Source organism: Lissotriton vulgaris, chromosome 3_1 (assembly GCF_964263255.1).
Source record: "Lissotriton vulgaris chromosome 3_1, aLisVul1.2, whole genome shotgun sequence".
Classification (NCBI taxonomy): Eukaryota; Metazoa; Chordata; class Amphibia; order Caudata; family Salamandridae; genus Lissotriton; species Lissotriton vulgaris.
Window position 1 is genome coordinate 2,105,996,915 of NC_141689.1, and position 27,458 is coordinate 2,106,024,372.

Below are 27,458 nucleotides of genomic sequence, written 5' to 3' on the forward strand. Positions count from 1 at the left end.
ATGAGGTCCCTTTCTCCTCCTACCGGTTCCGCGGCGCCTTCGGGCCCAGTGAACCCGTCTGGGGGCCCTAGTGGGTCGGGGGCTACGACCCGACGCCGTCGGGTGCTTCGGCCTCGACGCCGGCGGCGCCTTCGGGCCCGGCGCCGCAGGGCTCCACGATCCCGACGCCGCCGCTGCCCTCGGACTCGGCGCCGCAGGGTACAGCGGCCCCGGCGTCGTCGGTGCCTTCGGGCCCGGCGCCGCTGGGCCCTCGTCGGGCGAAGGATCGTCACCCGTGGACCTTACGACCCCCCCGGCGTCGATCCGTGTGGTGTCCCCTCCGGCGCTGTCCTCGGGCGGCGCCGTCCCCGATGCCTCCTCTCACTGGGTTTTGACGCCTGCCGGCGCCGCTCTCGAAGCCGTTCGGAGAATTTCAATTCTATGAACCCACCCCATTCACTTATGACCCTGAATCTCAGGAGGTGGGGGACGAAGAGAATTGGGAGGGGTCTGAGGACCCTCTGACAAGGGAATGTCAGTCTAACATGGACTGGACAGGAGACCTTGGGGAGGCCAGTGGCCTGGACACCTCTCCAGACACTGGATTCGTCTCTCCTCCTACCTTGGCTTCGGAGGAGGGCGCGACATATAGTGTGGTGTTGATGAGGGCTGCTAAGGCCTTGGCCCTTGAGCTCCCCGTCGCGGCCGTGAGGACTAAACTCCTCACTGAGGTCCTTAAGCCGCAGTCATGCTCCATGGAGCCTCTGCTGCCGTTTAATGAGGCCTTGACGGACGTTCTTTTGGGCACTTGGTCCAGGCCCGCTACAGGTTCGCCTGTAGATAGGAACGTGGCCAGACGCCACCGCCCGGCCCCGGGCGACCCATGTTTCCTGTCCACCCACCCCACCCCCGAGAGTCTGGTTATCCAGGCCTCTAACTCCCAGACCGCCTTCCCGACGGCTCCCCCCGATCGGGAATCCAAGAGGTACGAGGCCTATGGCAAGAAAGTTTTCTCGTCCCTTAGCTGTGGACTGCGGTCTTCCAACACCGCATGCCTCTTGGGCCGTTACACCCACTCTCTGTGGGAAACGGTGGCGGAAGTGCTGCCAGAGTGTCCGTTGGAGGTACGGGCCAAACTCGGCCAAGCCCTACTGGAAGGCCGGGACGCAGCGAAGTATTCAATCAGGTGGGGACTGGATACTACTGACTCGCTGGGCAGAGCGATGGCTACGACGGTGGCGATACGACGCCACGCCTGGCTGAGATCCGCCAACTTCTCGGCAGACGTCCAGAATACACTCATGGACATGCCGTTCGATGGCCGTCGCCTCTTTGGCGACAAAGCAGACCACGCGCTTGAGCGTTTTAAGGACTCCAGGGCTACGGCCAAGTCCTTGGGCCTCTCGGCCCCGCGCCAGCAAGTGGGTGCCTTTCGCCCCTTTCGTGGCCAAGGAAGGGGCGTCCCCACACGTACCGCCAGCCACTCGCCGCAAACTGTCGTCCAGCGCGGCGGCGGCCGTGGGAACCGCCGTGGAGGCGGTCGGGGGAACAAGCGGAGCCAGTCCACACCTGCCCCCGCAGCATCCGCCTCTAAACCCTCCTAGTCCGTGCTTTTCGGCCCATGTGACGCCAGTGGGAGGCAGGGTTCGCCATCACCACTCTCACTGGCGCACTGTCACTTCGGACAGGTGGGTGCTGCAGATCGTCCGGAGGGGCTACTCCCTCCCCTTCGAGACGACTCCTCAAGCCATGCCACCGCAACACCACCGCGTATCGGGGGATCACTTGCGGCTCCTGCAGGAGGAAGTTTCGGCCCTCTTGGCCAAGGGGGCCATCGAGCGCGTTCCTGGGCCAGAAGTAGGTCGTGGTTGCTACTCCCACTACTTCCTGGTACCCAAGAAGGGCAAAGGGGGCCTACGCCCTATCTTGGATCTGAGGAACGTCAACGGCTTCCTCCGGAAGGAGAAGTTCAAAATGCTGACCTTGGCTCAGGTCTTGGCTGCCCTAGACCCAGGAGACTGGATGGTAGCGTTGGACTTGCAGGACGCATATTTCCACATCCCCGTCCTGCCGGCCCACCGGCGTTACCTGCGGTTCACGGTAGGCCACGAGCACTTTCAGTTTACCGTGCTCCCCTTCGGCCTTTCCAGCGCCTCACGGGTGTTCACGAAGGTGATGGCGGTCCAGACTACGGCGGATCTCCTGCACCAGCTGGGATTTTCCATCAATGTGCCGAAGTCACACCTGTGCCCCTCTCAGAAGCTCCTTTTCATCGGAGCGGTTCTCGACTCGGCGCAGTTTCGGGTTTACCCGCCCGAACAGCGGGTCCGGGATATACAGGCTCTGATTCCGGTCTTCCGGCCGTTATCCCGGGTTTCGGTCAGGTTGACGCTGCGGCTTCTGGGGCTCATGGCCTCCTGCATCCTTCTGGTGCATCACGCACGGTGGCGGATGCGGGCTCTGCAGTGGGACCTGAAGTTTCAGTGGGCCCAGCACCGGGGCAACCTGTCCGACGATATCCTGATCTCGGAGGGCACTGCGAGACAGCTGCAGTGGTGGCTCACGGACCGCGATTGGGTCAACGGCAGATCCCTCTCCCTTCCCCAACCGGAGCACGTAGTTGTGACGGACGCGTCCCTCCAGGGCTGGGGAGGCCACTTGGGAGAGGCGGAGATCAGGGGACTCTGGTCTCCGGCGGAGTCCCGGCTCCATATCAACCTGTTGGAGCTGCGGGCGATTCGTCTGGCACTGAAGGCATTCCTCCCGTCTGTCCGAGGGAGTGCAGTGCAGGTGTTCACCGACAACACTACCGCCATGTGGTACTGCAACAAACAAAGCGGAGTGGGGTCATGGACCCTTTGCCAGGAGGCTCTGCGTCTCTGGCAATGGCTGGAACATCAGGGCGTGACTCTGGTGGTTCAACACCTGGCCGGTTCTCTGAACGCCAGGGCGGACAAACTCAGCCGCCGGTGCTCGATGGATCACGAATGGCGTCTGAACTCGGACGTGGCGCAAGGCCTCTTTCTGCGATGGGGAGAGCCTTGGTTAGATCTATTCGCCACCGAAGAAAAAGTGCAATGTCATCAGTTCTGCGCGTTGGAATTTCCAAGGCGGCGCTCGCTCGGAGGCGCTTTTCGTCGCGAGTGGAGCTGCGGTCTGTTGTACGCCTTTCCGCCTATACCTCTTCTGCCCAGAGTGCTGAAGAAGATCAAGCGCGACCGGGCACAAGTCATCCTTGTGGCTCCGGACTGAAGGTACTGGTAACCCGAGCTACTCAGCATGTCAGTCGATCCCCCGATTCGTCTGCCTCTTCAGGAGGACCTTCTGTCGCAGCAGCAGGGGACGGTCCTCCACCCGAACCTGTCCAGTCTCCACCTCCATGCTTGGAGATTGAGCGGCGACAGTTGAGGCCATTTGACTTGCCTCCTGAAGTTTGCAACATCATTCTGGCAGCCAGGCGTCCCTCCACAAAGACGGTATACGCCTGCAGGTGGAACAGATTTGTGGCATGGTGCACCGCAAAGGCTGTGGATCCCCTCAATGCCCCTCTCTCTGAGGTTCTTCTCTTCCTTCTTTATCTTGCCCAGCAGGGCTCTGCTCTGGGCACTATCAAGGGCTATCTTTCGGCTCTTTCAGCCTTTCTGAGGCTGCCTGACCAACCTTCTTTGTTCAAGTCCCCTATTGTTAACAGATTCCTGAAAGGCATCACTCATACCTTTCCTCCTGTTCCTTTTGTGATGCCTCAGTGGGACTTGAACCTGGTTCTAACCTTTCTGATGTGCGCTCCCTTTGAGCCACTTCATAACTGTCCACTTCGCCTTCTTTCTTTGAAGACTGCCTTCCTGGTAGCCATCACCTCTGCCAGGAGAGTGAGTGAGCTCCAGGCCCTCTCTTGTAAGCCTCCTTTCCTGTCAGTCCATCCGGACAAGGTTGTTTTGAGGACTAGGCCCTCCTTCTTGCCAAAGGTGGTCACGGCCTTCCACATTGGGCAGTCCATCACATTGCCCACCTTCTTTCCGCCTCCGCACCCCTCGAGAGAGGAGGAGAGGCTCCACCGTCTGGACCGAAAACGTGCGCTCTCGTTCTATCTGGATCGCACACGCCAGTTCCGGGTGGATGATCAACTCTTAGTTGGGTACGCGGGCGCTAAGAAAGGGAAAGCGGTGCACAAGAGGACCATCTCTCGATGGATTATCATGTGCATTCAGGCGTGTTACTCCTTGGCTAAGAAGGAACCACCTGTTGGGCTGCGGGCTCATTCCACTCGAGCCGCGGCCACTACATCTGCCTTGGGCCGAGGTGTGCCCTTGCAGGACATTTGCCAGGCAGCTACGTGGGACTCGTTGCACACGTTTGCTAGGCACTACTGCCTGGACAGTCAAGTCCGGAGGGACGGCTACTTTGGCCGCTCCGTTCTCCAGGACTTTCTGGTGTAAATATTGGTTCGCAGACCCACCACCACGGGGATGGTATTGCTGGGGTATCTATTCTAAGGTAAGGAATCTATCACTAACGTGTCTCTTTCAGATGCACAAGTTACTACTTGTGTAACGATATATTTGTAAGAGACATTAGTTAGTGATAGATTCCTTACCGACCCACCCATCCTCCCCGTTCTGCGAACCGATATCTAGGGTTAAGGTCACTCCCTTTCAGGGCCCTAGATTCTTGGCACCAGTTTCGGTTTTTGTCATGGCTCTGCGCTTCTGGCGCGGAAAAGCTGTGGCTAAGAACTGACGACAGCACGCGGAGGCGGCGTCTAAGTACTCCGACGTCATCACGGCACCCACGTCGCCTACGACGGACGCGGAGCCGCAGACGACGCCTGCCGACGCGCAAGGGTACTGCTACGCAAAACTTTCCGGATCCAGTCTGACGCCTGGGGATATTCTAAGGTAAGGAATCTATCACTAACTAATGTCTCTTACAGATATATCGTTACACAAGTAACTTGTGCTTTGAAACCTTCTAGTATCAACTCTTGTAGTTCCAGTCAGAAGTTAGAAAGGCTGAGGTGTCAGCGTGCAACTCTAAGTTTGCCAATGGTGTTACATGCCTTTTCTACAGTAAAATCAATAGCAGGTTTTACCTGTTGGAGCATGTATTAGTTCATGTTTAACTGTCTAATATTCAGCACCCTGCCTTAGGACTTGTTAGGCCTGCTTTAGGGGTGAGTTACGTATATTAGAATGGGGAGAGTCAGTTTTTGCCATTTTTGTTTCAATGACAGTTGAGTTGCAGTTTAAAACTGCTCTTCCAGTCTGCAGTGGCAGACTGGGAGCTGTGTTTCACCTTTGTCACATCCAATTTGGCACATTCAGTGTTGCAGTCCCTGGGATGACCCTCTAACCTACAGGCCCTGGTTACCCTATATTAGGGACTTACAGTAAGTTAGCTTATGTCAATTGGGTATAAGTCAATCAAACATGCACAGTTTCGGGTCAGGGGTCTGTTTTCAGGCCTCCGTGCACTTAGTCGAAAAGTAGCAGCATCAGTCCTAAACTTTGAGTGGGACCATATAAAAAGAGACATCTCCTCACAGTTACATTACATTCGACTTGAACATTAAGTTGGGTTTAATGTAGCGATTCTTTTGAGCCTTAGGAAGTACCAATTTTAGTAGTCCCAACCATTAGTGAGCACAGACCCTACACTGGCCAATGGGATTACTAGCCGTACTAAAGTAAAAACCACTATGAGAGTTTTACTGTTGGGACAGGTAAAACACATTTCCTACTTTTTAATGCACAGCACCCTGCCTTAGAACTCGACAGGCCTACTTTAGGAGTTACTTATTTATAATTGAGAGAAAGGTTTTGGCTTTGCCATTGCTTTTACTGGTAAGGTTCAATACGTAGTCATACTGCTCTACCAGGCTGCAGTGCTAGGCTGAGAGACACTTTTTACTCTTTCCGCGCTTATGGTGGCACAACCAGTGCTGTAGTCCATAAGAGACACTTTAACGTTCAGGCCTTCGTTACCCCTGGTACCATATATAAGGCGTTTTTAGGTACGATAATGTACACCAATTGGGTATACGCCAATTAAACTTTTAAAATGGTTTGAGCACATGCACTGAGTCTTTTTTAACAGGGCTCAGGGCATTTCCGAGTCACTACTCCAATGCCTAATAGTCAACAAGCATTGGCGTAGCCAATAGGTCTCGCCTTTGGGACCTTATAAGTGTTTAGCCATGCAGCACATTATTCTGGGCATTGTGCCACCAGTGAGTAAATAGCTACACGATGTTGTCATGAACCAGTGTGGAATGAAACCAAGATAGCTAGAGCAACTGCATGACCAGGAATGCCAAATAATGAGCTAATAGTAGCTAGATAGTAATAGAATGCATGGGAGAAAGAGATACCGCAGGCAGTGAAGGTAGACAGGAGAGGCTGATACAGGGACTATGGATGATTTTTTTAGAACTTCGAGAGGGATGGGTACCGAGAGACAAGGTGGAGCTGCAGAGAGGAAAGAGGCAGGGCATGCCTTTGGTGGGGAAGTTTGACTGACTACTTGTAATATTAAAACCTGGTCACTAAGTATGTGACCTAGACTTTGTTTAGAATGCAGGAAAGTAGTGTGAAAGGCTGACTTTGAATGTGCTTCCTGCGCTGGCAGCAGAATTAGTGCACCAGGACTTGATCAAGGTGCCTGTATTTGTGCTTGCAGTTTGTACAGATGCCATACAGGTTTGTATTTCGCATTAAGCAGCCTTGGCTGCTGAGCCAGTATTGCTGTTTCTAAAATACATTACGTTTTTATTTTTTTTAAACAATGGTATTACCCCCATGGGAAGTAAAACTAGTAGCACATAAGTCTTCTACAACCTCAAGCAGGAAGGCCCAGTGACTGTGTGGGCCAAGATGGCGCAATCCTTTCAGGGTGTATCTTTTTGAACCATTCTGTGTGATGAAATGTGTAAACTGGTCTATTGGTGCCATAGGTTACATTTAGATTTATAACACCAACTAAAACAAATGGGAAATGTGAGCTGGAGCTGTAGTTGGCAAATCAACAACCCATGCATGATTTTTCACTGAGTTATTGTGTTTGTAGTTTATTTTTTTCATGAAAAATCCTGTAGTGTAAATCACAGATTTAAAAGGACAACAATATTGGACACGCTGTTCAAAACCATACGTGCTGATGAACTCTTATTTAAAGCATATATGCTGATTGCAGTGCTGTGTTGGCATTTGTATGGTGCTGCACAAATCTGGTTGGGGACTAATAGAGCACTGGATAGAACAACAGGGCCGACCTTCTCGCTTGGAGGTGGCAGCCGCAGGCCACGCTGGAGGTGGCGGTCCTCCCACACATGCACACACTGCCTTGTCTCACATGCCTCTTTAATGTTGGCGGATAAAAAAGGGCGCCATCTTCCATTTGGCATCAGAAATGGTGGGTGAGGGGTTCTAGGCGTACTCCAAAACATGAACAGAAAAAGTGCAGGCTTTTATAAAAGTGGAGGAACGTCTTATTAGTGACCGTGTACTTACCGTCGGGGATGAGAAAAAGTGATGCCGAAATGAGTGGAGATATGGTTGAGAAGCAAACAAGGTCTGTCTGCAACATTGAAAAAGTACACACCAGTAACTCAGTCACGCGCGAGGGTGAAGGTGGTCCTTAAGTGTAACGATCATTTTAACTTAAAATGATATAAGCTGTTTGTCTTCAGCTTACTGGGAGAGCTGGTTGAGTGGTCCAGAAAACTGTGAAGGTTATGGACTGGTGGTCTCGTTTACCAAGGGTCAGTTATGCTGGGGAGTTTGTGGCTACCTAGGTACTAAGAACCCTTATCCCTCTGCTCCCCAACCCAATCCCAGTGCCCTCCCAAGTTCCAGCTTTATCTTTCCAGCGGTGCCGTAGATCCCACAGAAACTGAGCCGGAAGAGCAAGTGAGCTCCGCCAGGATGTTCGCATTGAGAGGCACTGGGGTGGGGCAGCTGCAGTATACCTCCACTGACTGCGGGGGTTGTCACCGAGTGGCTCGCAGAGAAAAGCGGTGGAAGGCAGGGCTGAGCTTGCGGGAGGAGGGAGAAACGTATACGTGCTTGAATGACACAAGTAAGCGAGGCGGGACTCCTCAAGAAAAACAAGTGAATAGTGATGCAAGGTTATTTTAAATGTTTCAAACATCTTGACTTAGTGTGGTCCCGGATTGCAGTTGGAAGTTAAAGCACAGTAATCAGCATAGAGAAAGGAGGGTTTTTTAGGCACTAAGTAAGGAAGACGCGCCGCACAGTCTTTTTATTCCCTCACAATAATACATTTCATGCATCTCCAGGTACTGCTCACCACTGCCTTTTCGAAAGGGGAACTAAGCCATGGCGCCGTGGTCTCCGGAGCGGCAAGCAGGAGGTGTTTAGGGAAGCAAATGGAAATTAAGGGATCTGGGTCTGGAGGTGCCAATTGTAGGAGAGTAGGATCTTCTTCCTATGGTTACCCCCACTTTTTGCTGTGTTTCACTGGTGTATCGACTTTAGTCTGGCTGTGGCCCTGCTAATCAGGACCACTGCCTAGCTGTTCTCTCTCTAAATTGGTTACATGTACATTAGGTACACTCCAGATTGGTTACTGGGTTACCCTTGTGAGTCCCTTGTAAATGGTACCTTAGGTACCAAGGGCATAGTTACCCCAAAGGTCTACCAGGGGCTGAAGCATGTATTATGACACCCCTGGAAAGCCTTCCAAAATGACACCACAGGTCTGCACTTGCAGCCTGGGTAAGGTGGTGTAAGCACCACTTACTTAGATATAGTGTACCTATATCTACCAATATATATAGACACATAGTAACCTATAAGTCACTCCTATGGCAGGCCTTGACAATCCTGAAGGAAAGTGCTTGGTTTTGTGTGAAAGGGTCACCTAGCATGAGCTGAGCCCCTCTGCAGCTTTCGGAATCCCTTCCTTATAGCTGTTCTATGATATAGCCATACCATATACTCTTAAGTGCATTCTAATCCTGCGGTTAATGCTAACTTTGGAATGGCTTTATCAAAACATGCTCGGTTTGGTGCCAAACACTTTGGAATACATTACCCCCCATTTCCCCCGCCTGTTCTGGCTGCGGGGGTAGCATTCCACCCTTCTAGAGGGAGAAGACATGTACACACTGGTAATCCCGGAAGAAGTTTAAAAGAGCCTCAGCATCACAAAATGGATGCTGGTGCCACAGACACGAGTCTGACCTTCTGCTACTGGTCGAAATTCCGGCAGGCTTTAGTGTATTGGGACAGGGTGGGTTGCATTCAGTGAATGCTTTTCAGACACTGCCTGGGGCACACAAGGTGTCCCATGCATTTCCCAGTTTAAACCGGTTGCTGGGGCACTCCGCCCCAGCTGTGGCGCGAAACGGGACAAAGGGGAAGGGGTGTAACCACCCCCTCCCCAGGTCTTCCCATAGGGTGGGACCCTAGAATTAGTCCAACCCCTAAACTTGGTATAAGTTTAGGAACCCAGTCACTAGGACTTTAGATTACCCTGGAAGAAACCCTGAAACATAAATCCTTGGACCTTCGACATTACATATCGAACAGAAGAAATCTCCCTTGGGGTCAAGGAGTGACTCGCCTGTTCAAAGAGGCACCAAAGAAGCATTTTGCCAGTCTGCATTTTCGAGGCCCCCCCGGGTCCCAAAGAATCTGCAACACAGGACACGGACTTCCAGACATCTCCGAGGCCGACACGAGTCCCCAGCGAAGCTGAGACCCGTAGCTATCACAAGAGACGTGTGACCGGAACTCCTGGAAATCCTGCACATTTGCTAGTGCATCGACTTCCCGAGCTTTCCCAAAGTTGTGCATTGGGCTACTTGTAGTCCAAGCCCTCAGCACCTTTTGCATCGAAGATTGTGGGCCTACAATCCACGAGTGTTCCGTGAGCCCGCTTTCAGCATTTCAGCTCTAGGTGCCTTCGCGATCACTAGTCCGTTGGCTAGTGGGTCCCCACGGAGGAATCTGCTTTGGTTCTAGGGCTTCCCTGATTGCTCCAGACATGCCCTGACTGATTGCTCCAGACATGCCCTGACTCCCCTTCAAATGGTGAGTCCCTCAGACCTTGCTGGTCTGCACCGAAGCCAATCGTGTCATCTTGTGTGTGTTGCTGTTGCCAAGGCTTGTTGGGTCCAATCCGGATACCGACGCTGCAGCACTCGACATCCGACGTGGGACAGCTCCAATCCAGCTCCTGGTTGTCGTTGACGCCTCTTGGACCTCAAGGCTGAAGAGTCTAGCTTCACCTACTTCACCTTAAAGCACCGACATCGGCTGGCATCTTCTTGTCACCGTCCTTGTCACTGGCTAGTGACCCAGACTCTGTCCCCTCTGCTTTCAGGTTCTTCAAATCTCCAATCCACCCTTAGATCCATCCAGACACTCTTCTCCTGGACGCCTGCAGCACTTCTTTGCAGCTCTCCATTGGAATCGACAACGAAACCCGACACGAAAAGACACCTATGCACCCGGCTTCCCTGGGTGAGATAACATGAGTACTTCGGTGCTCCCGTGGGTCTTGACTCTCAAAGTGTCCAGTACTGAAAGGGTTTTAGCGTAGTCCACTCCGTATTGTCCCTAAACTTTAACTTTGTAATTTTAACTTTCGCCATAGAAGTAAATGTTGATTTGTGGCTGTGGTTAGACACTGCACGCGTCCCCTGTGGGTCTCCTGCGTCCCTACCTCGGTGGTTCCTGGATGCCCCAGCGGTTCTACAGGCCCTAGGCCTCACTTCTATCCCTCACATGGTTCTTTTACCACTTTCTTAGTATATGGTTTGTGAGGCCCCTAGGGCAAAACGTATACGGTGCTACTTTACTGTGTGCTATTTAAGTTCTTGTATTGTACTTTTGCCTCTAGCCTCATAAAGAGACTAGAGGGGTTGTGTTTAGAATGAATACACATATTTTATATATATATACCTGGAGTGGTGCTCTTTCATTTGATCATTCAAGAGATTATAGACTTGTAAAACAAGCTGCTTTACATTCCTTCAAGACTTAGCCTGAAAGCTGCTCTCCACAGCTACCACTAGGATCGCTTTCTATAAAGGTTGTCTAAACCTACCATCAATAAGGGTCGTTTGGACTGTTGCAAGGTGCCCACTAGAATAGTGGACGTCATATGCCATGCCAACTTTTCACACCGTGCACTCATGAGTTGCGAGGAGACCACGGAAATAAAACAGACATCACAAACAAAAAAAACGCGGCCGCTAAAGTGAAAGCGACCGTGCTGTGTTTAATTATTAACCTGATCCACGGCGAGGGAGGAATGCAGCTGCCAGCCTGCGTGCCGCTGCTCGCTCCAGAGAGCAAAACGCTGTGGAAGCGAACCTTTGGAGTAGAGGTGGGACATGCATCCGCCTTTGGTGATTTGTGTGCTTTCATTATTGAAAGACACACGCAAAGACCAATCCAGTTTGGGAGGAATCTGACCCACACAGAAAAGTTTGGAGTGCTCACAAAAAGCCTCCCATATAACGCCTCTTTCCTCACTGTTGGACTTGCAGGACTCATATTTCCCCATCCCTGTCCTGCCGACTCACAGACTTTACCTGCGGTTTGTGGTCAGCCACAAGCACTTTTAGTTTGCTGTGCTCTCCTTTGGCCTCACTAGTGCCCCTCAGGTGCATCCCAAGTTCTGAAAGAGATTAGGACTCAAGAAATCCAATTGGCTCTGGATTGAGCATAGACAATATGGTATCTAAAACTCCTGGGCATGGTCCTCAGATCCGGCTGCCCCTTCTTGAGGATCTCCTGTTCAGCAACAGGGGCGTGGTTCTACACCCAAACATGCACACGCTCCCCCTTCAGGCATGAAGATTAAGTGGCGGGAGTTGAGTCTTCAATTTCCCTGCTTAAGTCTGTGAGGTTATCTTGGCAGCCAGGCATCCATAAACAAACTAAATATGCTTTCCTTAGGGCCAAGTTTGTAGCTTGGTGCAATGAAAAACATGTTGACCCTCTTTCTTCACCCTTGTCTGAAGTGTTGCTATTTGTTTTGTCCTTAACCCAGAAAGAACTTGCTCTGGCACAGTTAATGGGTATCTTTCAGCCATCTCTGCTTTCTTGCGGTTGCCGAATCAACCCTCCCTGTTTAAGTCACCCATTGTGACAAGTTTTCTGAAAGGTATTCAGTGTTTTGTTTCCTCCCAAACCATTTATGTACCAAAGGGGGCTTCATTTGGTTTGAACCTACTTGATGTGTTATAGAAAGTGCCCGTTTTTGCATGGTTACCCCCAACCTTTTGCCTGACATATGATTCACTTTGACTTGCTGTGCCCTGGGTCCCTACCAATCAGGCTCCCAGGGCCTGTGTTATTTCCCAAACCTGTACCCACAATTGACAAATCTCTGGCCACAAGTAAGCCCCTTGTAAAAGGTCCCATGGGTACCAAGGGCACTGTGACCAGGTAAGGCCTCTAAGGGCTGCAGCACCTATTCCACCCTTAGAGGCCCTGCACCGTCACACCCACTCACTGACATTGCCTGCTGCCTGTTTTAGTGCAGAGAAAAGTGAAGTTGACATGGCACACATCCATGTGTGCCATGCCTGCAATCCGCTGCTTGTGGCCTAGGTAAGCCACCCAGCTAGCAGGGTGCACTAGACAATAGGTAAGGGCACAGTTTCATTTCATAAGCACTGTACCCCTACAGTGTCTAAGTCCATTCTTAGGCATTGTGGGTGCAGTAAAGCCATAAAGAGTATATGGTCTGGGAGTTGGTCATTACGAACTTCACATATCCATAATGGCTTTACTGAACATTAGGAAGTTTTGTAGCAAACTTCTCAGCACTATTGAACACTCACTGATGCCAGTGTGGGATTTAATGTAGAATCACACAGAGTGCATCTTACAGATGCCCCCTGAAAAACAACCAGCAGTGGTGTTCCTGAATGGCTACCCGCCATTTGCAACCTCCACACAAGTTTCTGGAACCCTGGGCAAAGTACCTCCGCTCTCTGCGTCTAGAAACAAAGCCCATCCCAGGCCGAGGTGTCATGCCTCCTCCCCCGGGATGGGCTGGGTCCATGAAGGGGAATCTGTAAAGACCTTGCCACCTTTGTAAGCTGTCCCCAGCAACTGGCTGCTCCCTGTTCTGAACTCCCACTTTAAGCAGGAGAATCGGCAAGAAAACAAGAGTTAGGAGGAGAGGTGTGCCCATCTTTGCCAACCCCACCCTTCAGGTGGGACAGCCGAGGTGATGCATACATCTCAGTCCCCTCCATCTTGAAGATAAGGGGACCCAGCCAATTAGGAAGAGGCTTATGCCCCCTCCCACTGGAGGGTTGCATAATAGTGGGGTACTTACCCCAAGGTAGGGACCCATTGGTCCCGACCTGCGCACCCCTGTAAATGCCCCTAAATTTAGTATTTAGCGGTTACCCTGAACCTTGCCTTTTCAGATTCGAGGAAGAAAGACCAAAGAGCTATGCTGACCCAGGAAGACTAGGACACCAACTGCTTTGTCCCCAGCCCTACCAGCCTGTCCCAACTCGGACCTACCTGCAGCGGCACCCTGGCCTGGCAGTTCAGTTTGGACTGTTCCCATTGGGCACAGGGTCAAGACTGATTTGCATATGGCTGGGTCCAAACTGGGGGGCGTAGTGGGCAAAAGAACTATGGTTTTAACCCAGATTTTTTGACTGGGGGAGAATGTTTGCATTGTCAGCATTCCGTCCATCATTTGTTTGCTGTAACGCTTTTCGCCCTAAGTGGGATGGGTATGCCCAGACGTGGGTCCCTTGCTCACTGTGCCACTGGATTCAAGCTAGCCTGGCTGAAGAAGGGTGACATACCCTGAAACCGGTCCTAGGATGCTGGTTTAAGGTCCAGGTGGACCTGGCCTGGCAGTTCGGTCTGGACTGTTCGCATGGGGCACAGGGTCAAGACTGATTTGTGTATGGTTGGGTCCAAACTGGGGTGGCGTAGTGGGCAAAAGAACAATGGATTTAACCCAGATCTTTTGACTGGGGGAGAATGTTTGCATTATTAGCATTCTATCCATCATTTGTTTGCTGTAATACAGCGGCACCCTGGCATGTCCAGCAGTCCCCCAGAGCCCGGAGGACCTGCTTTGTATTCCTCTTAAAGACTCAGTCTACCGTGAGCACCGAATTTGCTCAAACAAAGACACCCACAGAATCTGGATCCAGGCAGCTCCTCGATTTTGCATCACTCTGCACCTGACGTTCGTGGCCTGAGTTCAAGTGGTCCAACATCACAAGGCAGTCTCCCCACTATCCAAACCTGGGATTTGGTGACCCCCCTCAAGCTTCAAGTCGACGCCTGCTGCCTCAACCTGAAAGGTCCCCCCGACTAGAACTGGTAAGAAGACCTGACGTCAAGACATACCCCCCCACCCGACTCCCCATCGCCTATGGTGTCCATGCATCCCCCAAGAGTCCAACTTACCTCCCTAGCTGGTGGTTGCCTTCAGGAAGCCTTGCTAACCCAGCCTGCATCATCTTTTCCGAACTGGAGATGTCCATTGGATTCCACGGGGTCCCTAATGTCTCCTTGGCACTCTGCATCTGGCCGCCCATTTTCCGTTGGTGGTGCAGGTCCTGTGCTGTTTGTTGGCCCCTGCTGTGCTGATCCCTTCCGCAGGAGCTTTGCCCCCACAGCCAAGTGGCCTTCTTGAAAGCAATCCCTGACAGATGTCCCCCTTTGCCCTGTTGGCTAACATTGAGCCGCTGAACTCTACACCTGTCAGCCCTAGTGCAGCTGGTGGTGCAATTTGAGTACCAAACTGGACCTTGAGGAACAAAAGTATCTGTTTTTTAAATTAAGAATTGTTGTACTTACCTGTAAGTTACAACAACCGCTGTGATATCTCTGCATATCACTTCAAATCCCAAAAGTAACTGAAAAGTAATCAAAAGTAATCTGACTGTATTTAAAACAGTTTTAAAAGTAATAAACACCTGTAGGGGATTCCAATACAATCCACAATTGCATTTCTGTCTACAGCTTTGCATTTGAAAGTATTTCTTACGTGCATGTGCCAAGTGCTGCTTGGTTCTACAAAATAAAATATAAGTATACCTTTTTATACTTAACTAATTGGTGTGAATTCAGTATGTGCCATCATCCTTGATTGAGTGAATACAATAAATGTTTAACATACCCTGTGGATAAACCGAACTGCTTGCCCACACTTTCACAAAGAGAGCTTTTAATGTTTGTCTGATTTAGCCTCTGCTATACCTCTGGAGACACCCTGGGCTCAGTGCACACTATACCTTACTTTGGTATAGTATATATAGACTCCGCTTCCTTCAGTTTGTTCCCCCTTTGAACCCATGCATAGCTGCCCTATAGGACTAATCAAAGTCAAGACAGTCCTCTTGCTGGCCATCACATCAGCGAGGGCGAGTCAGCAAAGTACATGCTCTTTCTGTTTACCCTCCGTACATCAGCTTCTTCTCAGACAGACTGGTTCTGATAATCTGTGAATCTTTTCTGCCAAAGTTGGTGACACCTTCCCACTTCTGCCAAAGCACCAACCTGCCAACCATCTTTTCTCTACCTCACCCTCTCCAAGTAGAAAGATGGGTGTACTGTTCAAGATTTCTTAGATCCAGTCTGATTCCTGGGAATATTCTAAGATATGGAATCGGCAACTAGATAGTCTCTACTAAAAAGGATGTTACAGAATGTAAGTAACTTGTGCTTCACAGCACATATCCCCTATATCATTTGCTCTTCAGATTCTAAGGAAGATTTGTCAGGACCGGGTTCAAGGCCACATCACCTCAGACTGACCATGCAGGGTGTGGTATGCAAACCTCCCAGGTGACTCCCAAATCAGTCTTCTGCTCAGGGCTGACATGCTTTTCCAGTCAGAGAGGCAGATGCTGCACCCCTCCACCAAGACAATTTACTCTGGGACATGTCACAGATTATCACTTTGTGTGCAAAGCAAAATATTTGATCCCTTGTAGGCGTGCCAGTCGAAGGTACTCATTTTTGTGCTTTTGCTGGTCCATCAGGATTGTGTGATCTGCACCATCAAGAAATGCATTTCTACCTTGTTTGCATTTCTCTGCCTTTCAGACCAGCCATCCGTGTTCATATCCCTGATCATGTTGAGGTTTTTGAAGGGACTGACAAACCTGCTTCAACCAACTCCTTTTGTGACAGCCCAGTTGAATTTGAATCTTGTTTGAACTAGCTTGATGGACTGACTCTCCTTTTGAGCTCCTCCAGAATTGCTAGCTGAGGTTGTTGACATTTTGAGCAGTTTTTTGTTTGGCCATGATCACGCCAATAATACCATTAAGTAGTCAGCATTAAACATCTATCTGCTCTAAACATGCTCCATTCCAGAAAAATTGGTCACCTGAATGAAAGCGGCTTCCTTATCAAGGTGTTGACTCATTTCCATCTCTGTCAGTTATCCTTCTTACCTTCTAATCTCTCCTTCATCCCACCAAGCAAGAGTAGAGGTTACTCTGGGTAGACCACAGAAGAGCTGTTAGGTTTTACACTGTATGCACCAAGGAGTTCAGATCTGCTGACCAGCTCTTTGTATGTTATTTTATTTATTTAGTTAGTTATTTTAAACGGAGTATCTGAAAGAAACACGTAGTGACAGATTCCTTACCTTAGAATTACCCTCAGGTGTCAGCCTGGATCCAGAAAGTTTTCATCTGCCGTACCCCTGCGCGTCGGAAGGTCGCGTCGTGCTGCTCCGTGTCCGTCGTTGGCGTTGTTTGCCGGGATGACATTGCGGCAGCTACTTAGACGCCGCCCTCGCGTGCTGACGTCAGTTTTCTTTTTCCACGCCAGCAAGCGCAGAACCGGGAAGAGCAACTACTCCCTGTCAAGTTTTTCACTGAGTTTTTAAAATATTTTGTCTCCATTTTTGAGAGTCTATGGGCTCCTCGTGCAGAGTAGGGATGCCCGGTTTTAAGTCCTGCTGAGCCTGTCGACGCATGATGTCGGTGACAGACCCCCACGACGTGTGTCTCTACTGCCTAGAGCGCGACCATGACCCCGGGTTGTGCTCCGACTGTCGGGACATGGAGCCAAACAGTTTGCGGGAGCATTCCCGAAAGTTGCTGCGCAGCGCCATTCAAGGTCCCTGTCGAAGAGTAAGTCGAGGGACCGGTCGCGGAGCCGCCATCATCCATTCTTTGGGTTCCAAGTCCTCGCGCTCGGGTTCAGGTAAGTCGAGGCACTCGAAGAAGTCGAAGAAGCGTCATCATTCTCCGACTTCCCCTCGGCTGTCACCCGGCTGAGGGTATGGGCAGTACCACCCCGCGGCTCTGGCGGCGCCTATGCAGTCAACCCCGGCCTACCCACCCTTTCTGGGTCCAGGAGCGCCTCCGGCCCAGGTGCAGGACTTACTTGCAGCCATGGCTGCCCTATTTGGACCGTCTCCCCCCGCCGGTCTGCCTCCGGGCCCCACGGGCCCGACTGGGGGTCCTTGACCTGTGCTGCCTGTGGCTTCGGCCTCTGCGCCGCCAACTTCTTCGTTCCTGGCGTTGCAGGACCCCCTTGGATCCACAGCAGTTTGATATGCTGCAGAAGTTGTGCCATCTGGCAGCCTTAAACACGATCCATCAACCCACAGTTCCCCATCCACATCTGGAAGTGGCGTATCCTGTAAGTCGACACAACCCTTTGTTTGTTCTTCGGTCAGGAAAACACAATCATGGTGTTCTTCCTCTTGGCCCTCAGCAACCGGATACGGCAATAACGTAGCAGGGTTCAGGGTATCACATCTCTTTAGTGTGATGTGTGGCGCCAACAGTGTGAGCTCATATGCTGTTAGACGTGCACTCGTAAGATACTGGGTCTTTGTTTGATTTAACAGTGCATCTACCGCATGGGGAACTAACACTAGCAACTTGTGCGACAAAACTATTCCCTCACTCTGCCGTATAGCCACTGCTGTTGCTGCAACTGCTCGAAAGCACCCAGGTAATCCTCGTGCCACAGGATCAAGTATGCGCAGGGCCTCTGCTTATCCCCGTGTGTCTGCACTAACACTGACAATGCACACCCATCTTTCTCATGTACGTATAACGTGAAAATCTTCGTGTAATCTGGTGTACCTAACACTGGTGCAGAACAAAGGGCTTGTCTCAATTGTTCAAAAGCAGTCTGACATTCAACTGTCCATTCAAGAGGCATTGGTGTAGTTTTGGACAATAATGCTAACAAAGGTTTTATAATGTGCGAAAACCCCATTATCCACTGTCTACAAAAGGACGTTAAACCTATGAAGGCACGTACATCTCTCTGAGTACGGGGGACTGGTGTATCTAAAATTGCTTGAATTCGATCAGATGTTAATGCATGTCCCTCCTTAGACAAAAGATGACCGAGGTAGGTCACCTTTGGTCTACAGTATTGCAGTTTTTTCCTAGATACTTTGTGATTATTCTGAGCAAGGAAAGAGAGCAAAGCAAGAGTACTCTCCTCACACTGTGCATACGTGTCTGCAGCAAGTAAAATATCATCGACATACTGGATGAGAGCTACTCCAGACTGCAAATCAAACGAATCGAGCTGTCTTTTTAAAGCCTGGCTATAGATGCTAGGACTTTCTGTATAGCCTTGAGGAACTCGACAAAATCTATACGATTTATTATTTAATGTGAAGCCAAATAGATATCTGCTATCGGAATGTATTGGAATGGAAAAGAAGGCGTTTTTGAGATCTATTACAGAAAACGTGGTGGCAGTGGGTGGAACCAAAGTAAGTAAGGTGGTGATATCAGACACCACTGGGTACTGGGGCACTACAATTTTGTTTATTTCCCTCAAATCAATAATAAATCGATAGACCTTGTCATCAGTATCTTTCTTTAAGATCGGAAGAATCGGGCTGTTACAAACATTGTAGGGAACTTCCTCCACTACTCCTGCAATAATCAAATCCTGAACAATGTGAGTCAAGGCAATTTCACCTTCCCTTGAGATTTTGTATTATGATACACGTGGCAGAGGCACATCCTCCTTAACAGTTATTCGAATAGGTGGAATGAGCATCTGTCCCACATCCGTGTCCGATGTAGCCCATAACGTGTGTGGGAGAGAGGCTAACGCTTCAATTTCTTGCATAGTCTTCCTACATCCGGATAATTGTCATTCAAAATAACCCGCACTCCTTCAGGAGCGCATCGTATCGTTGCTCGGAAATATTTAAGCAAATCTATGCCCATAATATTGTCTGGAGTATTCGGCGACAATAAAAATGGGCACGGACCAAAGAATCTGTCAATGTAAAACGTAAAAGGTTGTGACAATGGGCTAAGAGAGGGTGTTCCATCGAACCCTATGGATGTAATTGTTTCGCCAGACAGGGGAGCCCTTGGAACCAAGTTTTTAGACAGAGCACTACGAGTAGCTCCTGTATCAACCAAAAACTGATCAGTAGAACCCAAAACGCCCGCTGATACATATGGACCGCTTTGATCTACTGGCACTTCAACCGATTCCACACCCCATCCTACGCAATCCTATGCATGTACATAGTCCTGAGACTCAGCATTCTCACCCTCCGATATCTGGTACTGATTCCGTCGATCAAAAGTATTATGATCATCCTGACCACGACCCCTCGCCTCAAACCTACCACGATCACTTGCTCCACCTCTCGCTTCCGAATAACTATTCCGTGTCCTTCCACTTCCTCGACCACGCTGATTACGTTGTTCACGAAGCACCGGACAATCTGAAGCCCAATGTCCAAACTCTTTACAATATGCACATTGATCCTCAGCAATGTCGGTACGACCAGAAGACGTACCATACCCTCCTCGCCTGCCTCTATCATTCCCTCTTGGCTGCGTAGCACGAACCTGAGCCAACATCACCTTCGTCCTTAACTCCTTCGCTTTCTTATCAGTACTTTCTTTTGCCTCTAATTCCTGTCGCTCATAATACTGAGCCATAGTCAACAAGGATGCAGGGGTCGCCGTGGTCCAGGAACTTTCGCTAGTTTTCAAACGTTTTGCAATCTCCGGCAGGAGATTAGCCACATACTTATCGACACACAAATGCCTACCCGTGTCATCCGTTAATAATTGCCCACTGTAATCATGAAACGCTTCTTCAAAGCGTGAGAAGTCAGACACCGACTCATCCTGTTTCTGTTTGCAAGAGGCTAACATAGTCCAATCAATCTTTTTAGGGGGAACAAGCGTATTTAATTTATAGCTGTTGGGAGATCTAGAATTAATTGACAAGGCTTACATGCAGGCTCCCTATCTAAATCAGCTTGGGCTAAAACTTTCCAATCCGCTCCCAAAAGTGCTTGGTCATCAAACTTACGAATCGCTCTCCACATATCAGGGGGCAATATTAACCCAAAGAAAAGATCGATATCAACTAGTGTCAGAACACATGAAGAAATAGCCCCTTCCACTCCTTCATAGAAAGCTGACGGATTTTTACGAGGATCGGGTAAAGCATTTTTCAATGCCATAACATCTGCTCTATTCCAAGGTGTATATACCCAATTATATACAAAATAACCCTTTGCATCCCCGGACAATTTATCATCACTTGTACCTTGCCCTTTGGGGGGGGACATACAAAGGTGCGGCTTCGCGCATAGGCATAACATGAACTGTAGAACGCTTATCTGCTCCAAAGATAGAACACTCTTTGGATTTCTCCGTCAATCCCGGCGCAGGCACGTCTGATGCTTTTCGTGCTTCCCGCAATCTGGACGCCTCGTCCCGTAGCTGGACCAACCGTCTGAAAAATTCATCCGCATCTGCAATAACAAATAAACCTTTACTCATATTCTCACGATGAACTGATATATCCTTAGGCTCTAAATCGGGCGAATGTTTCCTAAATCGTTCTATTATTATTATTATTATTAATTGAGTTTTATTAAGTGCAAACAACCCGGGGGCCTCGTAGCGCTAAGTATTGCCAAACTGGACAGCGAAACGCGAGACCAAAAATTTAGATGAAAAGAAAAGTTTTCAGTTTCTTCCTAAATTCCAGAAGGTTTGATTTGCTGCGAAGGGTAGTGGGCAGGGTGTTCCAGGCCTTAGCGGCATTCCAGGAAAAAGAACGTCCGCCCCATCTGGTTCTTTTGATCTTATTGATAGTGGCCAGAAAAGCAGTGCTAGATCGCAATGTTCGATGGGGGAGATACGGAGTTGCTAGGGAACGAATCATAGCTGGTGCGGTCTTCCACATGGCCTTGTGAATAATGCACATAGATTTGAACAGTACTCTGGCCTTAATAGGAAGCCAGTGAAGTTTTTTGAGAGCCGCTGTGCCTGATTCACGATGATTAAGGCCCAGCAAAAGGCGGGCTGCCGCATTTTGAGTGACCTGGAGCTTCCTTGTAGTAGATACCGGGGCCCCAAGGTATAAGGAATTCCCGTAGTCCAAACGGGACAGGATGATGGCTTGCACCGTTATTCTACGGGCTTGGGGGGGGGAGAAGAGGTAACACCTTCCTAAGCATGCGCATAAGGCCAAAGCAAGTGGCAGACAGAATAGTTGCTTGTTGTGTGAAATTTAAGTTGGCATCCAGCCAAATGCCCAAGCTTTTTATATGGGTTTTCGATTGAGGTGGGGTACCTAAGCATGTGGGCCAATCCAGCGGAGGGCTAGAAATAGTAGGATTGCCCAGAATCATTAGCTCAGTTTTTTCTCCGTTGAGCTTCAGATGCGAGGTGGTCATCCACTGGGTAACCACTATCAAGCAGTTACTAAGATTGTGAGGGGAGGTATTGGGCCGATTCAAAGATACAACCAGTTGCGTATCGTCGGCGTAGGTCACTATGTCTAAACCGAACGAATGCACTATGTCAGCAAGAGGTTGCATATAAATATTAAAAAGGGTAGGGCTTAAGGCAGAGTCCTGGGGCACACCTTGGTCAAGAGGCCAGATTTTCGAGTCGATGGTGTCCTCTATTACCTCAAAGGAACGGTTCTCCAGAAAGGACTGAAACCATTGAATAGCCTTCCCTGCGATTCCTATTTGATGTAGGCGGGGAAGGAGGATGCTGGTGTTGACAGTGTCGAAGGCGGCACTAAGATCAAGCAACATAATTGCTGTGGTGCCGCCTTCGTCCATCTGTTTCCTAGCCAGTTCAGTTACCTTCAGAAGGGCGGCCTCAGTTCCTAATTTAGGACGAAAGCCTGCCTGGGCTTTCTACAACTTCATCTCCAAAAGTGTTTAAAAAATACAACCGTTCTCGCTCCGACCACTTACTCATTTCATCTTTAATCTCTGATAAAGTTATTTTGTTCAAATTAAGCTTGCGAGCAAAACTGCGCAACTCTGCAGTTACACTAGCACTTAACCTCATACTCTTACTCCTGTGATCATCTCCGGCCGGGGCCGTAGGCAAAACGTACGGAGGCGGTCACCGATCTAATAATGAAAAATCATCAACTTCATTAGTAAGAACAGGATAAAGCGGACGCCGAATAGGAAATTGACCACTCGTTTGCAAATTACGTTCCCGTGCCTCCCTCTCTTTCTTCTCCTGCAACTCTTTCTCCAGCTGTAAAGCCTTATCTCGAGCAGCCTTACGCTGCTCTTTTTCCGCCAAGGCTATTTCACGCTTCATTCGTTCACGCACTGCTTTCTCCCACATTCGTACACAATCAAACATATCTTGTCTAGACCTGCGCTGAAACAAACATTGCTCCACATACTGAACCTTTCGTAAATCAAACGACCCATGTAGTGGCCATTGCAACTCAGGATCAGATCTGGTGTACTTATTCCATAATTTACTGTATAATATAGGGGGCAGACCGAATTTAACATACATCTCCCGATTGGGAGTCCCCTCTGGGGGAGCCGGCTGAGATTCATTTAATCGATAAGTGGTACCATTTCCAAGACAGCACATGTTCAAAAAGTATCACGGAAACGTGATACCACAAAAATGGCACTTAATATACTCCACACAAATGTGCCGTTCAAAGACAAACAAATTTAGAGAAATATCTCTACATGCCCGCCTATGTGAAGTGCACTGCACATATAGTTCAAATCATAGAATCAAATGTTAGCTAACTCAAAACATATTCAAAGAGCCACAGTAAGCATCCGTAGACTATCTTACCAATCACAAGCTTACCAAATTCTCAGATATCCAGGTTCCAACTGCCAAGGTCTTTGATCAAATCAGCCAAACCGGCACTGTACGACAACTCAAACGAACAGGATCTCAGTCGAGGACCGGCGCCACCTGGAAGGTCAGATCAGAAGGAAAGGAAGAAAACACAGTGGGTGCCAAGACTCGGGTCACTCAGTGGCAGCGTACGCGTCCATGGCGAGTTTCCAATCCTTCGTCACGACCTCTCCTTCGGGCATCCGAGTCGACGATGAGTCCCTTCGTGGTCGCCAATTTGTGGTATTGGGTTCTCCAGGCCTACATACTCCGTAGAATACCCTCTACACCATAACAGATGTTGGCACGGAAACTAGAAAATGCAAAAGACAAGTTTATTAAGACCCCATGGGGTGGTGGTACATTCCTACAGCACCCTTCGGCAATGCAAGAAGTATCACACCGAACATCGGTGCATGTCCTTCTTTTATACAGTTTTACAGTAATAAAAATGTAGGCGGAACACAGTTACAGAGGTTTAGGTACATATATGGTCATTTTTGGAACGCAGCCAACTCATGAGAGGAGCTATAACACCACTGGTCAGTTTTGGGGGACATTCCTAAGTGATGACTGTTCAGACTAAAATGCGCATGTGTGAGCTTGACCAATACTAAAAATAGCCTGTTGCTGGGCAAACTCGAGTGGTCAGTGGTACAGAGAAAGGACAAAAGGGCATGCTGACCACGAGGCAACGCATTCATCTAAAATGGCCGCCGATACATACAAAATGGCTTCCGACAACCATAGTCAAGATAAGGGAAATACGTGTAGCAAAGCTTAACGCTAACCCGATCACCGTCAAATTACGACATCTCTCCACAGCTGCCATTTAGAGAGCTTTCTGAGGTGGACTAAGACCTCTAAAATCACCATAAGGGTTTTCTGGATTAGTGCAGGGTCCTACACTTACATAAGTGAGCACCATATACCAAGCGTGCCTCTCAGATTTAGTTTTCTGCCCTGTAAAATTGTGTCCTGCTGGCTAGATCAACTTATATCTAATGATTAGTGGAGTCTCAGTGGGTTGCTACAATTAAGGCATAAGACAAAATCCTTTGGAAATGTGAGTCATGAGATGTAAGTTTTTTTATTAGATTTTGACCATCTGAACGTTGGGGAAGTTTGTAGTAATTTGGAGACAAAAATGGTTCACCATATTCCAGTTCTGAGCATTCTTGTGTTGTAATGAAGACATTGTAGAATCAGTCCTCAAGCTTCAAGGAGAAGTTAAAAAAAAGATTTATCTAACTGAACATCTGAAAATTATGTTTAGTTTCATCCTGGTGTTATTTATGGCTACCTGTTTTAGACTAATTTGCTTTCTAATGATACATTATTTATTTTATTGCCACTTTTTATTTAGAATTTAGTTTTTGTGTTAAGGGGAGATGTGTTGTGGTGATATTTTATGGTAAGGGGAGATGTTGTGGTGGCTTTCCTGCTTTATGGGTGTTCTTGGTCTTATTCTTTCATTTCTCGTCTCTCCTTCTCTCATGTGTCTTTTCCTCTTTAAGTTACATGGCTTTTTGTCTCTTGTAAGGAAGCGTGGGGGTGTTGGGGCTTCGAAAGGGTTCTAATATCAAGGGACTCTTTTGGTGGATCTGCTATTCTGTTAGGCTTTTGAAGAAAGATGAAGTCTCAACCTTCCACATTGACGTTCATTTTTTCTTTATTTGATTTCATAGTTGAACCTTTCAAACCATGCTTCTGGCTCTCTATCTAACAGTGACCTCTTGAAGGCAAAGGAAGACCTGTATCGGCTTAACCCTAAGAAAGCCCTATTTTGTCACCAGGTCAATGGAGTGCAGAGCGCGTGATGAGTAAATAAACGGGTTCAGTGGTGTTTCTTAGTTATGATTTGTATAAGGCAGACCTCTGGGCCAAAAATAATGGGTTTGAACGGGCCCCAGAGTGATTTCCAGTGGTTAGATTATTTGCAAACATTCCTCCCATCACCGTCTGTAATTTTGATAGCGGTAGTTGTGTCCAACATCTTCATTCTTTTTGCCAGCTCTCATTTCATTGGTGGGCAAACATTTTAAGATGGTGGGAAGTAGCTAAACTTTATTAGATGTATACAACTACATGACAATGTAATGTTATGAACTTTCATCTGAGGATACTTCATTTGTACCAGCACGTTTTATATTGTGGATGTACAGACGTTTCTATATTAAGTGTTTGTACTTGACGTCATGTTATTCGCTTGTGTGCACTTGTGGTTGAATGGTTCAGATTTGGAATAAGATAGCAGAAGCATATGACTGTCAAAAATACTCTGTAAATGCGCGATATGATAAACAACTGCATTGCTTTCCTATTTATTACTAGGATTTCAATTGGAGCACCAACTTGGTGAAGTTTCTTTGCAAACAGCACTGTCTTGTTCATCACGTCATTATGCTGGGAGGTCCTTTCAGATTTTTAGGGCCCTTAAGCAGCCTCTTTCTGCAGAGTCTTTATCTGATGTCCTTTCACGTCTTGTAGAGACAGTTGGAGATACAGGAGAAGAAGCTCAGGTTGGTATATCAGTTCTTTTTTGGGCTCCTCATTGATTCCATGCAATTTTCACTGTAATGTTGTCCAGTTTAATTGTCTAGTTTGTGTGTAGATATGCACAACTAGTAGAAACACGTTGGTGTGAGTAAAATTATATGGAAATTACAGACCTGCTTTTTTTATACTATAATTGCGGGCTCTCATATATTATAATATATGGAAATGACATGTATACTGAAGTTTAAGACTAGCTGTTTATACTTCCTAATAAGGACTGTGCTTAATAAGACTAAATCTGAATTGTTTGTGCCAGTTTGATAGTCACCCTTATTTTATGCATTTATTTCATGATGAAGTTTCCAAAAATTAAGTCACACACTGCCCATTGCTGAGAGCACAAGCCCCTCATCTCCTGTTTTACCATATCTGATAGAGACTTCTAGCTGCAGATTCCTTACCTTTGAATTTCCCTGGCGTCAGGCTGGATCCAGAAACAATTGCACGAGCAGTATCCCTGTGCGTCGGGTGGCTCCGTTCGGCTCTGCATGATGTTGGCGTTCGCTTCGGTTGCAATGTCTGTCACCTATGTAGGTGGTGCCCAAGCACGCGGCCGTCAGTAATTTTCTTTCAGTGCCAGTTAAGCACTGCTCTGGATTAGAGCTACCCCACGGTCTCTCTTTAGATACGGAATCTAAGAGGCTGGACACACTTGGGAAGAAATTGCTTTCTTCTACCAGCCTGGCATTGCGGTCGGTGAATGCTGTATGCTTATTAGGCTGTTTCTCTCCCACTCTTTGTGAGACGGTTGTGCTAGTGGTGGCACCGGTCTCTGAGGAGGCCTGGCTGTACTCTCCCAGGCAGTAAAGGATGGGAGAGATGCAGTAAAGTTAACCATTAGGTGTGGTTCAGACACAACTGACTCGCTGGGCAGAGCAGGTTTGTCGACAGTGGCCGTACAGTCTCTCCTGGTTTAGAACATCTGGCTTCACGGTGATTGTTAAAGAGTTCAACACAGGTTACAGGAACAGAGATCAATAGGCCAGAATAACCTCAGGCTCACAATGGGAGCAGATGGGTAGCTTTGCTGATTTTTGCAACCTGAATGCCATTCCGTATGTTCTTTGCTAGATAGTTCTCTTTTAGCAAGGATCCCACATAAACCTGTAGTAAAGCACACAGTGCTTGTTCAGTTCAGGTGGTGTTTTTACCTGCATGTCAACTTAGTTAGACTTTAAGGTTACTGTGCAGATCACAGTTGCAGACATGCTCACATGTGCCGCTACTTGGCCTGGCGCCCTCACCTCCTTTTCTTAGGGCCTAGTGTATAGGTAACCGCTCCGAGGAAGTCCCTGTTTGGTCACGCAGGAACTGGCATTCCTTGAAGTGGGCATTTTCCTCTTGGCCATGTTGCCCTTCCTTGTCTCGGTGTGATTAATATAGCCAGCATAAGTTAGTTGTGCTCCTCTGTTGATCACTTGAGAGGGCACGTTTGGAGTGGGGATAGAGGGGGAAATGGTTTTCTGTTCGGCTTGTGCTGCTTGAACTTAAAAATATTTGGGGTATCCAAACATCATCTGGGTATAATCAGATCAACTCTCTCGAACAGTCTGCTGTTCAGTGTTGTCCCGCTTCCGAACTCTGCAAGTGTTTTTTCTCCTTCCTTTGGAATCTGCTCCTCTTAATTCATTCATCCTTCTCCCCCTTATCAGCAGTTGAGGCAGACTCTAAGTTAACTATGGTACAGGCCTTGATCGGTTCAAGACTGGACTACTCCAACGTCCTATATCTTGGCCTCCCGGAATATCTCCTGCAACGGATGCAGGTGGTCCAGAATGCGGCAGCGCGTGCCATTTTT

At 48.7% G+C, this 27,458-nt stretch overlaps 1 protein-coding gene across 11 annotated transcripts in view; it reads left to right on the plus strand.

Moving 5' to 3' along the window:
- The window catches only part of FRYL (FRY like transcription coactivator), a 2,483,143-nt gene that overhangs the window by 1,851,687 nt on the left and 603,998 nt on the right, over positions 1 to 27,458 (plus strand). For all 11 annotated transcript variants that reach the window (XM_086962669.1, XM_086962670.1, XM_086962671.1 and 8 more), the window contains one exon: positions 25,436 to 25,623. In XM_086962669.1, the coding sequence (XP_086818795.1) occupies positions 25,436 to 25,623 (188 nt within the window). The remainder of the gene's footprint in view (positions 1 to 25,435; positions 25,624 to 27,458) is intronic.